The sequence below is a fragment of the Littorina saxatilis genome, linkage group LG1 (assembly GCF_037325665.1).
Source record: "Littorina saxatilis isolate snail1 linkage group LG1, US_GU_Lsax_2.0, whole genome shotgun sequence".
NCBI classification, from domain to species: Eukaryota; Metazoa; Mollusca; class Gastropoda; order Littorinimorpha; family Littorinidae; genus Littorina; species Littorina saxatilis.
The window spans coordinates 76,208,559-76,225,857 of record NC_090245.1 but is presented as its reverse complement, the minus strand read 5'-3'; the positions used below and the strand labels follow the sequence as shown (position 1 = coordinate 76,225,857).

The window sequence follows — 17,299 nt, the reverse complement described above, 5'->3', positions numbered from 1 at the left end:
ACCCAAATAATTTACCCAGTGGTGTAAGGGAAGAAAGCTAATTCGTGCAGAATCTGATCGCACAAGCGCTTGGCTTTGGTCATGGCTACGATGAGCACAAGTAACAGCACCATTCAAGAGCCGTTAAATGATAGAATCAAAAGGTTGCCGCCATTCCACGCGGTATTTGAGGGAGGTGGCCCACCTTGTTCGTCTGCACTCCAGTTCTACTTGTCAGACCTTGACAACAAACTGGAAGAAAATTCCAAACAGTGAGTTCTTGATTGATCACTGATTGATTTTATCTATGTTAAGTGTTATAATTTGTGCATGTGCTTTTAATTTTTTTAAATTTATGATTTATTGATATTATATATATATGACTAAGTGCCAAAAGGTGCGCACGAAAAGCGGACAAAGGGGCTAAAAAATAAAAGTTGACAAACACGACTGATATTGTGATTTTTGTTAAGACAACAGATGCTGGAACCCAATTACGAAAAAAAAAGATAAATTTACCCAAATGATTTTACAAATAACGATAATTTTGTTCGTTATATCATTCAAAACGGCACTGAGTCATAGCATTAAGGTTATCTCGCACGTTTTTAAAGCTAGGGCTTTGAAACTTGGCACACAACCAAAGTATAATGACCTCCAGGTATGGTGCACATCACATTAAACAACATTGAATTTCAAGGTCACAGCGAGGTTAAATTTCCTTTGCAAACTGGAAAATTGTCGTTGTCACGTCTTACATGTTTTAATACTAGATCAGTTAGACTTTACATACTTCACATACTTTCAGCATTTTTATAAAACCTCATTAAAAGTGACCTGCTGGTTAATCTTTGTCAAAGTTCAAGGTCACAGCGGGGTCACATCTGGTCCAAATGTGGAATATTTTCAATTTATTCAGCGCGTTTATAGCACGAGCTTTGAAAATACACACAGTTCTAGTGTATAATGTTCACACACGATTAAAGTCTGGTTGAAAAAGTCAAGGTCACAGCAGGGTCGCGTTGAGGTCAAACATATACATTTTTCAATGAGGTTTTCTCATATGTTTTTGAAGCTAGGGCCTTGAAACTTGGCACACTACGCAAGTTAAATTAAACCTCATCAAATTCCAAGGTCACAGTAAGGTTAAAGATCCTTTAAGGATATTTTCTAAAAAAGGTGACCGCCTGGTTAATGTTTGTCAAATTTCAAGGTCACAGCAGTGCCATCTGGCTTAAACTTTGAAAAATTGTCAATTTCTTCAACTAGTTTTATAGTATTTCTATGAGTCATGTTGAATGGAATGGTGGCATGTGCCTCTATTCTAGCTAACAACAAAGCTGAAAAAATGAATATTATCTGTTTGTTTTGTTTGTTTTACCCGTACGAGACCTTTCTGTGACCTTGACATGTGACAAGGATCTACCTTAACTTCTTTAAGTCGGAGAATCATTGAGAGTTGTGTGATGTTTGAAGGCTCTCCCTTTAAAAACAACTGAGATAATGATGCATTTTCGTGTTTTTGATTTGCCCATATGTGACCTTGAGATTCGACAAAGGTCAACAAGACTTTAACCGTGTATGGAGGCTATTAAGCCCAAAAATGTGAACTTTCAAGGTTCTTGCTTTGAAAAACTCTGAGAAAAAGGTTATGGTTTTTTTTTTTACCCACACGAGACCCTGCTATGACCTTCACATTTCTCAAGGATCAACCTTGAATTCTCCATGTTGAACAATCATTAAGCAAAAGCGTTGTTTGAAGTTTGAAGGTTCTAGCTTCAAAAATCTCTGAAAAATATGTTTCATCCGTTTTCTGAACCACATGTGACCCAGCCGTGACCTTGAAATCTGACAAGGGTCAACAAGACTTTTACCATGCATGGGGGCGATTAAACCCCAAATGTGTGTGAAGTTTCAAGGTTTCAACTTAAAAAACGTCTGAGAAAAATATACATTTTCCTTTTTGGACAATGTGTTGCACGCAAGACAACACGACAAACGCTCGTGTTATCATTCTTTTACTTTAAGGTCGACTTGCGTGCCCGCTCTTTCGCTAATCTCAATTAAAATTCATCTTGGAAGTTCGGTTTTATTACGCTTTTAATTAAGAAGATTAAACTAAGACAACAAATAGTTAGTTTTACCCATTAAACTCGATAAGGTAGTGACATTTTATGTTGAACGCAAGATGGTGTCGCACGCAAGATCTGAAAAGATGTTGACGACATAATTTCAACACTTGATAGCGCATTCGTGGTTCGTGATTTCTTCACAAATTTTGAACACAGAATGTGTCACGTGGTTCCGAAGATGAAGTAGATCTTTGTACATGTAAATTTTGTTTTTAAAAGAAAATAACCGTTAATTACCAAACATTTTGTCGCACGCAAGATATGACGAAATTTTCAAATCGTTTTCAAAAATGCTGTTCAAAAGTTCTGCAGTCTTTGCTGGATTACTTGAAAGACAGCAGTTTGATACACCGTTATCGCTTGACGTGTCGACATCAATTCCAGAGTTTTTGAAAAAGAAATTTAGTAAATATCTGCGATTGAAAAATGTATGCCGTGATGACGACACATCTTGCGTGCGACACCTTAAAATTCGGTTATCGAAAAAAAAAAATTCTCTCGAGATTTAGATTTGACGTTTGGTCTCGTCTGTAAAGCGATGTTTCAGGCATTCAATCAAACTAAATGCAATTCATTTGTGCTTCTTGTTATTTTTCTGTGGCATATTCAAAACACGAGGTATCACGATGTCCTTTTTCAGATGGCCGGTTTTGGCGTTATTTTTGACTTTAAACAAAGATAACTTCAAAACCGTTCAAGTCAGACACACGAAATTATGTCCACTATCTCTTCGCACATTCATCCACACACACACCAATTTTCAGCAGACACACGTTTTTAGAAACATTTTTATTGTAAAACAAAGTCGTCTTCTGTTCTGTGAGCACCTTTTGGCACTTAGTCATATATATAATAGGGTAAGGGGGGGGGGGGGGGGGGGTGGTGGTATAATGAACAGGGGGATAAATTGAACAAGGTGATTATTTCATGTAACTTTTTTTTATGTCAATGTATTTTTACGTTACTGGTGATTGTCAATGACGTTTGCATAAGACAAAATGGCGCAACGACTAACAACGGGTGGCAGGTGAAAAATGTTAGAATATTTTTGCTGAATGTCACTGAATCACTGACACTGTGCATGTCTAACTTTTTGAGTATTGATGTTAGAAAATTGCAATATCTCTACTCTTTGGTCTTTCAGTTATGGAAAATGGTCTTAAAAAGACATGAAGAAAGCTCTGGCAGCAATGAAAGATAGTCGGCTTTGGTTAAATACCTATGCAAATGAGTTCAGCTAATTTGAACTTTGCCCTGTTCAATTTACCTGACTAGTCAAAAAAATTTAACTTTTCTAAAATTTCAAGAAACAAGTCTGTGTGTTGACAAAACACATAAGACCCTTTATTTCGCTTGCATATATATATATTGTAATGGATGGCCCTATTAGTATTATCCAGAAACTTTAACCTGAACATTAGTGGATCTAACTTTTGCACTGAGAAACATGTGATACAGATCTAAAAGTGTTCTTCATTGACACAAGTGAAAGATTGGTAGACTTGTGGACAAATGTTACGATATTAACTGTGTTAGGTTGTACTCACCAGAAAATCACTGCACAGTTCGTAGCAGGAAACTTTCGCTGACTAGTTTATGTAGTTTTTATTCGGAATCGTGTGCGTATCGATCGCATTCTTATGAGACGAACACAATGGAACGTAATCTTCTTTTCGATGACGCCATTTTAGATGACGTGTTATTCGAGATCTCATCGAAGAAGAACGATAAAAGAATATTATGTTATGAAATGTGCATGTGAATATTACTGCATGCACTCTAGAATTGATTCATTATTGATAAGATAATGATTGAGTGAAAGGAAGCAGAGATTTAGTTTAGTTAGATAAATTGTTTGTGTTGTTAGAGGTTACCCAGAGAAACGTAAACAAACACTTTTTGGTCGCTTTGACTTGAGAAGGTGTTATACGAGATCTCATCGAAGCAGGACGATGAGAGAATATTATGTAATGAAATGTGCATGTAAATATGGTTATGCATTTTAGAATTGATTCATTATTGATAGGATAATGATTGAGTGAAAGTAAAATGGAGATTTAGTTCGGTAGGATAGGTTGTTTGAGCATTGTTAGAAGTTACCTAGAGAAACGTAAACAAACATCCTCGATCGCCTTGACTCTAAGACGATCGAGAGTGTCGGTTCGTTGCTAAAGGTACGAAACAAGAAGAAAGGAAGGAGAGACAAGGTATGTTGTTTATGTTGTTAGGACATGTATTGGGGTAACGTAGACAGACAAGGGAGATCGTTATAGACGATCGAAACGTTAGCGGTAGCTAGAGGTAACAGGTAAACAAACAAGGAAAGGGATAAATAGACAAGGGAAAGGAGGAATCGGGGCTTAGCGATTTGGTTCTAGTTGTTCTTTTGGGCTTAGGATTGTTGTTTTAGTGTACTTCTCCGAGACGGGAGAAAGGTTGTTCGCTTAGCTTGGCTGATGTTTTCTAGTGGGCAGTTCTTTTGGCTTATGAAGTTTCTAGCGATTGTGCTAGTGATTTGGTTCTTTTGGGCTGAGCGATGTGGTTCGAGTATGCTTCTTCGAGACTGGACTAGGAAGGGATAGTAGTCTACAAGAAGAAAGTGGGGCTATCCGACAGGAGAAATCGGGGCGGCTTCTTCGAGACTGGACTAGGAAGGGATAGTAGTCTACAAGAAGAAAGTGGGGCTATCCGACAGGAGAAATCGGGGCGGCTTCTTCGAGACTGGACTAGGAAGGGATAGCAGTCTACAAGAAGAAAGGGGGGCTATCCGACAGGAGAAATCGGGGCGGCTTCTTCGAGACTGGACTAGGAAGGGATAGCAGTCTACAAGAAGAAAGTGGGGCTATCCGACAGGAGAAATCGGGGCGGCTTCTTCGAGACTGGACTAGGAAGGGATAGCAGTCTACAAGAAGAAAGTGGGGCTATCCGACAGGAGAAATCGGGGCGGCTTCTTCGAGACTGGACTAGGAAGGGATAGCAGTCTACAAGAAGAAAGGGGGAAAAGAGAAATCAGAACCAATTTACGGGAGAAATCGCAGTCTACAGTAAAGAAGATAGTCCAGAACAAGGTCATCATGTGTCATGCCTAATTTTGTATGTGAAAGAACGATACACTGATATTGAAGTTCGATACGAATTTGTTCAGATGAATAAATCTGAACATTGAAACCTGGAACAATTTGTGTCTGTTTTGTTCTTCATTAACATTCACACACACACACACAATCAACAACCAGAGCCAACACAGCTCGCGCGCCCATCCCGTTACAATATGTGTAGGTCTAACCCCAATCTTGAGATTAACCCCACCCTCTTTATTTACCGACTTCTAATTCTATGGGCCAGCCACAGCGTCTACTTCTTAGGGTGTCCAAATTACACTTAATACTAACAGTAACGCAGGGTGAAAATCAACATTGAAATAAAACAGAAGAGGGCATTGAAGAAGTTTACTGTGAATACAAGTCCATCCATATGTGACCCTCTTACATTGAAAACTTTAAAATCAAACACCCTGAAACAGAACCATTTATACAGTCACTTAACTTTGTGGCCCCACAAAGAGACGTGTAAACCCCCTTTTAAGACACCCCACTTCAAGATCTAGTTCCTCTCTATGAAGCTATGAAGACCTTTACCTTTTCAGATTTTCTCTTCAGAAGCTCTTTAAATTACCTATATTTTAATTTACTGAGCTCAACAGTTGCGACGATGGCCCAAATTGGCCCCTGCAACTCATCAAATCCAGATCCAGATCCAGAAATCTTTTTCAGACTCAATGATCTGAGATTTTGGCAGTTCTTGAAAGGGGGTTCCACAGTATTTCATCAAAGTCCATACATGTTTGGTCCAGTGTAAAATGTACAATTTGACATTTTATTTCTAGGTTGGACTCCTGCTTACAAGGCTTGTTGCGGTTCACCAATGATTTGCCAGGAGAGCGCATGTTCTCTTCCCCAAAGGATGGACTTTTGCACATGTACAACAGTCACATGTTGGAGAAAGACTCCTGTTACGATCCGGAGACTGAAGAAGCCGTCATTATTTTGGATGCTTTGGTGAGTCAACAACTGTATCAGAGTGTGGAAGAGGTGAATAAAAGGCCCACTCCGCCTAGTGAAAACAGTTTGCTTCACTGTCTCAGATCTTGCCAGGCTTTTAACATGAGATAAGACCAAGTGAAGGGATGGTCTTATCCTATGTAAAAGCCTATGCAAGGCAAAGTGGGCCTCATCAGCATCAGGAATTCCTGATTAAAAAAAAAGAAAGATGTCTTCATGGTTATCTTGATTTTGAAACCAATCAAGTTGTCAAAAGCACAGGGAAAACTTGACAAAAGTTAGAGCTACCTAATTTTGAATATTTTTAACTTTCTTTGGTCATTGTTTGTATAAACCATTATATTATAGAGTTTTGAGTGCAGCTTTGCCAATAAATTTTATTTTCAAACACAACAAACATTTGGTTCCAGCTGAGGGAAGGTTAAACTTATAATGGGAGAAAAAAAGACAGAAAATACTTCTGATTCATGTACAAACAATTCACGTTCAACACAGTTGCCATATTTTGACATGATTGAAAACAAATGAACATTTTAACTCAACATTTTCAGCTTCAGCGACTGGAGAAGGAGCCTGGTTGTGAAGAGGAGGTGCTACAAGAAGTGCTGACCCTGGCATCCTCTGAGGGTCTGCTACTGCCGCTGAGGATGAGCGCGATTGAGGCGCCAGACCCCACCATTGTCTCCTCTGCCTCTCTGCACGGCATTATGGACCCCAGTGATCAGGTAAACCTGTAATGTGTAATGGTAGCCTCTGATGGTTTTTCTAAGTACAGAGATATTTTTTTTAATTCAGTAATGGAATTTTCTTACTTTTCATTGTTTTTCAAAGGAAAGTAGTAGTCATGTACTGATGTCGTCATGGAATTTTGTCGTACAGTGGAACCCCCCTTTTAAGACCTCTAAAAATCTGAGAAAATCAGGTCTTAAAAAGGAGGGAGTCTTAAAATGGGGGTAATTTTACAGAGATTATGAACAGAAAGTCTGAGAAAACAAGGTCTTAAAAAGGAGGGAGTCTTAAATTGGGGGGTCTTAAAAGGGGGGTTCCACTGTAGCTCATTTTAAACAGCCTTTCAGGAGAAGGACAAAACTGATTATTTTTATTATGAGATAGTGTTTATATTCGTTTCTGGTGTGAATAGAAAGATAAAAGAATGTTAAATTATGTATTGTCAATCCTATTTAAGAGATTATTTCTCAAGGAGAATGATTTACTTATTTTAAAGCACAAAAACATCACAATCGTCAAGAATCGAGTTACGCCAAAATTTCCCTATGACATCGATACAGTAGTATGTAATGTAAAGAAAAATTGTTTGTTTTTACTTTTTGTGGTTTTTGTTTTCTGCTTACGACATTATAATGTACCATCTTTCTAGTGTTCTTATTTTCTCAAAAGAGAAGCTGCCTATTGTTCATTTTGCCTGTGAAGCTGGTATTTGATTTGTCCCACCTTTTCTTTCCTTTCAAGATCATAGAGCAGCGTTGGAACAAACTGGCATCACAGCTGAAGAAGTACTTGAGCGAGCAGCTGTCGCAGTTACCTCTAGCTCCCCCTGGTGGCCGCTGCAGCAACTACTGTCTCGATCGACGCATTGAGCTAGTGGAGAGTCTACGAGTGTTGTGTTCTGACGAGAACGCCTGGAACAAGTACAAGACCCTGCGCATTCAACAGCTGGAGGACATCTTTGCCAATTTGATGCCAGAGGTAGGGGAGAGAGAGAGAGAGCGAGAGAGAGAGAGATTGAGTGTTATAAAGAAGAAGAAAAACAACAAACAAGTAATGTGTGTGTGTGTGATGTATTCATTTATTCATCAAGGGCACATTGTAGGTTGTCAATTCAGGTAAATACAGGTAATGCTTATGTGATGGGGTGGAAGGATGTGGATAATATTGATTGTTGACTCTTGATGTAGTAGTTGGGTGAATGTAGTCACCTAGTAGAAGTAAACCCCAAAGTTCAGGAGTACACCATGTGGGTGCCTCTTTAGTGTCTTGCACTGAACGAACATCACTTGCGCTCGTAATGGACTTTCACTCACATGTAGAGAATGATAGACAAGAGTTCACTGGCACAGACCGACGAGTCACTTGATGCAACATGAAACTCTGGAAAACCATGTCTGTCGATTAACATTTCTCTTTATTTTCTCTTCTCCTCACCAACCCAGCTTCCAGCCCGAAGGCCGAGAGGCCACACCAATAGTACAATGCAATCTACATCAGTATGTCTCCATGATAACAAAGTACAAAAACAAGTACGTCCTCTCTCTCCGAGATAGTTCTCAGTTCTCTCCCAAAATCTCAAATGCTATCATGTACATGGGGATGGGTGGCGTCAAAAGCCACCAATCAAGAGTTACCTAACAAAACTGACATCACTTCTCATTGGTAAATAAAGATAAAGACGGGGGGGGGGGGGGGGGGGGGTAAGAGACTAAAACCTCCAAGCCACCTGACATCTTCTATGATCTACCCTGTCAAAAGAAATGACACCCACTTGGCAAAATGCCGAGTCCAACGATACCCTGACAGGCTGGCGGCACTTTGCATAACGACCACCTGGGGCCCAAGGTACCCCGGCGTCTCTCTCTGGGAGGGCGGCTTGACGTCAAAGGAAAACATATTATGGTCCCTAGTGGACACAGCCGACTGAGCGAGTTTACGACCGCCAGGTGTCTGAGCATATCAAAATTTAACTTAGAACAGATAATGACATTACACAAAACATAAAGCGATGGGCAAAACTTACACAAGACAGGAATGACATAAAAACATTATAACGAATTAGTAGCCAGTTTAGCACTTGGCTACACTTAGAATACACATTTTTACTGGCAGCGAACTGGTTAATAATGATTTTTTCTTTACACTCCAGGTGGAAGAGGAAGGAGTGAGCCACAAAGACTTTGCCAAAAAGTGTGGGCTGCTGGCCGACTCCGTCATGGCCATGATCGACGAGGACTTTGTCGTCCTCACCAGCGGCATCTTCCGCAAAGTCACCGGAGTCTTCAAGGCTTTGCATGACCTGTACCTGGAGAAGTTCTCTGACGAGATGTCCTTGTTGATTGACGAGATTGGCGACGAGGTGGCCAAGAGCTCTCAGCGCACGTTCAAGCAGTCCAAGAGTGAACACGGTCTGCACAAGAACAACGTGACAGGAGCGTCGGGCAAAGGCAAAGAAGCTGGTCACCGCAACAGTGTTGGAGGTAACAAATTGACATCGTCATAGAATTTTGGAGAAACTAATTTTAGACAGCATTTCAGCAGAAGGCCAAAACTGATTTTTTTTAAATTTTGAAATAGTGTTTATATTTGTATCTGGTATGGAAAGAAAGATTAAAAGTATGTTAAATCATGTATTGTCCATTGTATTTTTAGAGAATACTTCTCATGGAGAATTATTTACTTAGTCTAAATCACAACAATATCAAAATTGCCAAGAATCGAGTTCCAGGACAACAACAAAATGTTGTTGATGTAGTTGATGTTTATTTTAGCGTAGAAAGTTTATCATTAAATCCGTATGAATAAATAGATAACGATATTTTTTCACAGACTGCAAATAATTGTTAAAAAGTTTGAAATCAAAAATAAAACACTCCGATTACTAAGGCCCCCCCAAAAAAAAGGTCTGTTTACGGTAACATAGGGCAAAAAAAATAGGGTCGGTAGGTCGGGATTTTTTTTTTTTTTTTTTTTTTTTTTTTTTCTTCCAAAAAACCATATTTTTACGTTATTTTGCAAAAAAAACAAGATTTTTTTTTTTTTTTCCCCCAAATGCCAAAAAAAAGTCTAGGGTCGCGCGAAAAAACTAGGGTCGGTCGGGTTACCGTAAACAGACCTATTTTTTTTTTTGTGCCTAATGATAAAAGAAGAAGATGGTTTGAATAATGTTCAAGCAAAAGCTGGAAATATGGTGCAGTTTTGGACTTACAGTATGTAGCTACTGGATAATGCAAGAACAGCAATGAAAGAGGAGCAGAGTAAAGATATTACAGTGGAACCCCCCTTTTAAGACCTCCAAAAATCTGAGAAAATCAGGTCTTAAAAAGGAGGTAGTCTTAAAATGGAGGTAAGTTTGCAAAGGTTGTGAACAGAAAATCTCAAAAAGCAATGTCTTAAAAGGGAGGAGGTGGGCGGGGATGTAAAAGGGGGGTTCAATTTAGCTTCTACGTCTACAGTTACCACTACTACAACTAAGACATTACTAGCACTATACAGCTGCTGCTGAAGAAGAAGAAAGCAAACAAAAAAAGCAGGTCTAAAATGTTACAACCAGGAGAAAGAACATGTGTTTATCTTGTGTCACCCTTTCCTCATTTCTGTCTGGATCAGCCCTAACTCACACAAAGGAAGGGAGCTCCATGGGATCCCGCAGTCATCAAGCTCAGAGTCTGGACAGCATGTTCTTTGCAGGCAACCCAGGGGCTCCAGACAGCACTTCAGCAGAACCCAGGCGCCGGAACACATTTCCAGAGGAATGCATGCAGTCTCTGCTAAGCATCGTTCTGGCTTTGATGCGGCTGGAGGATCACATTGATGGATTGTTACGCTCCGTCGCCTGGGACATCACTGGTCTGCCGCCTAAGAAAACACGACGCAAACCTAGCATCAGAGGTCAGTGTGCTGGATTTTTCTTGACATGAAATTGAATGAAATAGCATGCTATCTCAGAGTTTGTCCTGGGAATTCTACCTAGTCTCTGTTTGCTGATCATGGACAAAGCATCTTCACATATAGTTTTGTAGCTTTTTATAGACACATGCACGTTAATTTGCATTCTGTGATGAAAGTCAATACAAAGATAGTCGTTATTTTGCAGAAATTACAAAGGCAATTTCTTCATCTGTATATTGTTCATACTAAAAGATTGTGGCAAAAAGTATCCGACAAGAGATGAAAATGTGCAGAGAGACAAAGACCATGCAATCATTTTGAAGAATGTAGATGTTTCTCAGTGGATTTGAATTGAAAATATGTATGAACGGGTCAAAATGTACTGGCTACAAGAAATTGTTCAGTCAGAAGACCTTCTTTGTGTTAAAACTTTCGGATCGGCCAGAGGTCAGAACAATGTGTGAGATCAAAACAGTATGCATCAGTGACCGAAGAAGAACACAGGTTTTTGAGTGAAAGTGTGAGCAACAAGCTTGCATAATACAGTGACTGTCATTGTATGTAAGATACCACTACTTTGGTACATGTAGGTGTGCTGAAGTCGGCAGCCAGCCCAGACGGAGGTCGCTACTCGCCCCACTCGCTGCAGTACCAGCACAACAGCGGCAGTTTCAGCAGCAGTGACACACAGCTGGACATGCTCATCAACAACCCTCATGAGATGGCCACTGCACCCAAAGGTATGGTCCAACTTGCCCTTGCTACATGCAATTTCTCAATAAGGATCACCAGTGACGTTTTATCTGTATATTTCACCTTTTCAAAGAGACCACCTGCCCACAACGACCACCCCAGAGGATCCCCAATGACTTTCTATCAGTATAATTCACCTTTTCATAGCGACTACGTGCCCTCAACGACCAGCCGTGGATCCCAAACAACTTTTTATCTGTATAATTAATCTTTTCATAGCGACCAGCTGCCCACAAAAACCACACCCGAGGATCCCCAATGACTTTTTAGCTGTATAATTCACCTTATCATAGCAACCACCTGCCTACAACCACCATCCCGTGGATCCCCAATGACTTTTTAGCTGTATAATTCACCTTATCATAGCAACCACCTGCCTACAACCACCATCCCGTGGATCCCCAATGACTTTTTATCTGCATAATTCACCTTTTTATAGCAACTGCCTGTCTATAACGACCACTTTGGGTTGGTTTCTTGGATGTTTGTTATGGACAGATTCAACTCTATCTTTCTTAATTCTCTTTCTGACGTCTTATAAGGCCCCAAAAAAAATAGGTCTGTTTACGGTAACATAGGCCCAAAAAATAGGGTCGGTAGGTCGGGATTTTTTTATTTTTTATTTTTTTTCTCCAAAAAAACATATTTTTACGTTATTTTGCCAAAAAAACAAGATCTTTTTTTTCTTCCCCCAAATGCCAAAAAAAGTGTAGGGTCGCGCGAAAAAAATAGGGTTGGTCGGGTTACCGTAAACAGACCTATTTTTTTTTTTGGCCTAATGGATTTACAAAGAACCCATTCCATATCTTTCAGTGGTGGAACACAGTCGCCAAGAGGAGAGGTTTCGCTGGGAGTGGAAATTGGTGTTCAAGAAATTGTCCACTGACCTCAGCCAGGGTGTGGAGGGAATGCTGCTAGACCAGATGCAGACGGCGCTGTCTTCTGAGTTGACATTGTGGGAGAAGAAGCATGTCCTCAAGGTCGTTACTGTGGATACCGCTGTGCAAGAGGGCAGGCTGGACTACCCCAAGGTCATTTCACAGGTGAGAATGTTGCTTGAGTTGTGCGAGCTGAGTAAACAAAGTACGAAGTAAAGAAGGGGATATTCTTCCGTGCACTCACACATACATGTGCTTGTTTGCATGCAAGTAAAAACACACACGCACACAAATGGAGTCCATCATAGAAACTAACAAGTCGCGTAAGGCGAAAATACAACATTTAGTCAAGTAGCTGTCGAACTCACAGAATGAAACTGAACGCAATGCCATTTTTCAGCAAGACCGTATACTCGTAACATCGTCAGTCCACCGCTCATGGCAAAGGCAGTGAAATTGACAAGAAGAGCGGGGTAGTAGTTGCGCTAAGAAGGATAGCACGCTTTTCTGTACCTCTCTTTGTTTTAACTTTCTGAGCGTGTTTTTAATCCAAACATATCATATCTATATGTTTTTGGAATCAGGAACCGACAAGGAATAAGATGAAAGTGTTTTTAAATTGATTTCAACAATTTAATTTTGATAATAATTTTTATATTTTTAATTTTCAGAGCTTGTTTTTAATCCAAATATAACATACATATTTATATGTTTTTGGAATCAGAATATGATGGAAAATAAGATGAACGTAAATTTGAATCGTTTTATAAATTTTTATTTTTTTTTACAATTTTCAGATTTTTAATGACCAAAGTCATTAATTAATTTTTAAGCCACCAAGCTGAAATGCAATACCGAAGTCCGGGCTTCGTCGAAGATTACTTGACCAAAATTTCAACCAATTTGGTTGAAAAATGAGGGCGTGACAGTGCCGCCTCAACTTTCACGAAAAGCCGGATATGACGTCATCAAAGACATTTATCAAAAAAATGAAAAAAACGTATGGGGATTTCATACCCAGGAACTCTCATGTCAAATTTCATAAAGATCGGTCCAGTAGTTTAGTCTGAATCGCTCTACACACACACACACACACACAGACACACGCACATACACCACGACCCTCATCTCGATTCCCCCTCTATGTTAAAACATTTAGTCAAAACTTGACTAAATGTAAAAAGGAAAACCTCTCCCTGGCCACCCATGAAATTGGGGGCTTCTATTGAAGGATCTTTTGCAAGGCTACTGGTTATGTACTTAAACATCATCCCCTCTAAGACAAAAGAGTCGAAAACACTCGGTTTTAAACAGCAAACCAATGAGTGTCAGTTCTTATGTCTACCTCAGTTTTCAATATAGTAGAATGTTGATAATTTGATATTTTGATGAATGTTACTAGGCCAGCCATCAGTTTCTGGAGGTTGTGGACAGACTGCTCCCACTCGCCAGAGTGGGATGTGACGGATGTTTGACACCAGTCAGGATCTCTTTCATCGACACTGTCTGCATCTGTTTCAAGAACGTCCACGTGCAGCTTGTCAAGGTTGGTTTCCTCTGGTCTCTACAGTGTTGTTTTTGTTGTTGTCATTCTTCAAGGATTTTTACCTGAAAACATCCACCGATTCAGCAAGATTCATTTCTGAAGCTAATTTTTATTTTTATTTGAAAGGTCTGTTTGATTGATCAAGTGAATGAATGAGTGTGTGAATTAGCTGGGTCCATGCTTGTGGTGAGTATTTGAGCGAGTCAGCCCCTAAGTTAATCTGTTTGTCAGGCCGCCATTGTTCACATATTTTTTGTAAGCACGAGTCCCTGTCGTGACAGGAGACTCTAAGAACCACAAGATATCCCATCTTTGCTGGTGTACAGTGAAAAACCCATTTTAAGACCTAACAAATCTGAGAAAATCGTGTCTTGAAAAGGAGGGAGTCTTAGAAGGGAGGTAAATTTACAGAGGCTATGAACAGAAAATGTGAAAAAGTAAGGTCTTAAAAGTGAGGAAGTCTTAAATTAAGGGGTCTTAACAAAGAAGGGGGGGGGGGGGGGGGGTGTCCATTGTAATTAGATGGAGTCATGATACCAGAGGACAGCAGGCAAGAGTCCTGTGTTTGGAATTGTCATCTAGTCAGTGGGGCCTTACTGTATAAATGTCACTGTTGTTTATTGGCTGTCTGTACCCCTAGTGCATGCTTGCTGACGTTTCATTGTTCTTCCAACAGATGAGTAAGGACGTTCCATCCAAGGCCCCCCTGAAACAGATGTACGTGATGCAAGCCACCAGCGTGATGATTCGCAACAGTCTCATGCACTACGAGAATCTCCTCTCTTCTGATGATGGCGGGTCAGTATGCTTAGCAACCAGATTTTTTATTTTGTTGGAATGTAGCATCTGGTGTCCTTTCGTCAATGTCTTCAGGTGATGGTAGAGATGACGATGAAGATGAGATTATTATACTGGAATGGAAAGAGAGAAATTGGAATTATGGCAGTATTGATGATGATTGTGATCGAGTTGTGTGTGTACCATCCTGTTGTGTGCTGACATGTCAAGCAGGCGTTACATGTCCTTTTTTCTGATTTACTGACAAAACTGGCCTTCTTTTGTTTGAGTATGTGGGCTGAAAGCAGAGTTCAAACGGCAAACATGGAAAGAAAATTCACTGGTTTGAAATCAGCAGTTGCAACCTGATATCAAAGGCACAGTAAGCCTCCCGTAAACCATCACAGATACTGTTAGGCTTTTACACACAGTACAAACACCCTTTCATTTAAACACTCACCGCTTGAGAACATCTTAGGTGCTCTAAAGAGCGAGCAATTTTCAAAGAATTTATTTTTGCGTGGTTTATCTTACCCCTGAGCCATCGTGAACCCGTGTGATCCAGTTTCCCTTTTTCACAATGTTGTTGTCAGTTTGTAATTCGCTGTGAGCTTATCTGCAATAGCACGTTATTATGTACCTCTGACTATGCACGAAACAAACAGCTGTGGTTCACAAGAACTCTAGCGATGGCTTTTGACTGTTCAGAGGAACTGGCGATAGGCATAAACCGTCATCTGCTACGAGAACCACGACCTTGCATGACCCTGCTTCCGGGCTTTTCTTTTTTCAAACTTTCAAAACTTCGAATTGTACTGATCTTGTCTTGATGAAAAAAGAATTCTTTTATGATTTAAGAATGTTTGTGTAACAAGCTGTCAATTTATTATTTAGATTTTAAAAGTTAGGTCTAGCGCCAAAACGCACCACGGTCCGATTGTGTGAGGAGACAATCCGCAAAATTAATTCTTTGAAAATTGCTCGCTCTTTACGTAGGGCACCTAGGATGTTCCCGTTCGGTGAGCGTTCAAATGGAAGGGTGTTTGTACTGTGTGTAAAAGCCTGACAGTATCTGTGATGGTTTAAGGGAGGCTTACTGTGCCTTTAAGAACAACTGTCAGAAGAAAATGAGTAGTCAGGGGCAGTGCCAAAATCAGAAACTGTGGGTTGTACAGCGGAACCCCCACAAATCTGAGAAAATCAGGTCTTAATAAAGATGGAATCTTAAAATGGGGGTTAATTTACAGAAGTAATGAACAAACAATCTGAGTAAACTCTGTCAATTAAAAAAAAAGCATAGCAAAGTAACTACTGCAAGTTGTACAAAATTAGAAATGCTCAAACATCACAGGAAGCCAGTGGAAATGGAAACAGGTATGTGTCATAGGTATAATTTTTAATAGCATTTGTTTCATGGATCTGCATTTGGGGGCTCAAGCAGGCGATATCTGGTGCTCTGGAGAGAAAGGATCAAGAAGTATTTGCTTAAACTATAAGAAGAGACTGACATTTCTTAAAATGTGTTTGCTTGCCTGTGTGTTCAGGAAGAAGCTGTTCTCCACACTCCTGCACCTGTACAGTGAGCTGATCGACACACTGATGAAGCAGACGGTGCAGCTGCACAGCCAGGCCATGGCTACCAGCATCCTCATGGACGCTGACTCCACCGACTGGGCCAACATCAAGGACTTTTACGAGGTGAGGATCGAGAAAGTGTGAGACTAGGGCTGGAAGAATCGTTGGTGTTTAAACGGGAAATTGTCAAGAATCAACAGCATGAAGGACTTTTACGAGGTGAGGGGAAAGTGTGAGACTGGTGCTGTAGGAATCGTTGGTGTTTAAACGCAACATTTTCAAGAATCAACAACATGAAGGATTTTTACGAGGTGAGGATTGAGACAGTGTAAGACTTGTGCCGTAGGAATCGTTGGTGTTTGAACGTGAATTTGTCAAGAATCAACAACAGGGAGGGGTTAATTTACAGAACATTTCATGAATGACAACACAAAACAGTCACGGTACTTTGTAGATCTATTGGTCTTGAAAGTGAACCAGCAGACTTGAACAAAAACGTGAACATAAAATTGAACAAAAACTTTTGAAATGCAGCTAGAAAGGTCTTTAATTGCAGTGGGGACATTCACTTGTGCACAGTTTTGTTGTTGTTGTGACAATCATAATGACTACTGATGATGTCTTAAGTTTATGATGTTGAAAAAAGTGGAATAAAACAAAAGATAACTTTATGACCAACAAGGAAGCAGGGCCACATTGCTTAGAAGTGCCTGTTATTCAAGCTTTTGATTAGTTCCTCTGTGCAGGCAGGAACAAGCCTGTAATGCTTTCACCGTGAGGACGTTACAAAAACATTTATCTCTATCTCTAGGGGTGTTGCAGGTAGCTCTGTTTCCTCCTTGGGGATGAAGCTACCAGGGGAAGGGATTGTGTTGGACCTAGTCTAGGACCCTGGGTCTTCGCGAGGTGGCCATTGTGGCGTAATCCCTCCGGACTAGCATAACGTTTCCCTATCCCAAGACCGACCGTGCGTGGTCT

The 17,299-nt window shown here is 40.2% G+C and overlaps 1 protein-coding gene across 2 annotated transcripts in view; it reads left to right on the top strand.

Moving 5' to 3' along the window:
- Position 1: 1 nt before the first annotated feature.
- LOC138979533 (uncharacterized protein KIAA0825-like) overlaps positions 2-17,299 on the top strand; it is a 36,433-nt gene continuing 19,135 nt past the window's right edge. For both annotated transcript variants that reach the window (XM_070352256.1, XM_070352249.1), the window contains exons 1-11: positions 2-251; positions 5,998-6,169; positions 6,724-6,897; positions 7,643-7,879; positions 9,051-9,381; positions 10,511-10,792; positions 11,383-11,532; positions 12,359-12,588; positions 13,826-13,969; positions 14,646-14,767; positions 16,291-16,444. In XM_070352256.1, coding sequence (XP_070208357.1) covers positions 82-251; positions 5,998-6,169; positions 6,724-6,897; positions 7,643-7,879; positions 9,051-9,381; positions 10,511-10,792; positions 11,383-11,532; positions 12,359-12,588; positions 13,826-13,969; positions 14,646-14,767; positions 16,291-16,444 — 2,166 coding nt within the window. In that variant the 5' untranslated portion in view covers positions 2-81. The remainder of the gene's footprint in view (positions 252-5,997; positions 6,170-6,723; positions 6,898-7,642; positions 7,880-9,050; positions 9,382-10,510; positions 10,793-11,382; positions 11,533-12,358; positions 12,589-13,825; positions 13,970-14,645; positions 14,768-16,290; positions 16,445-17,299) is intronic.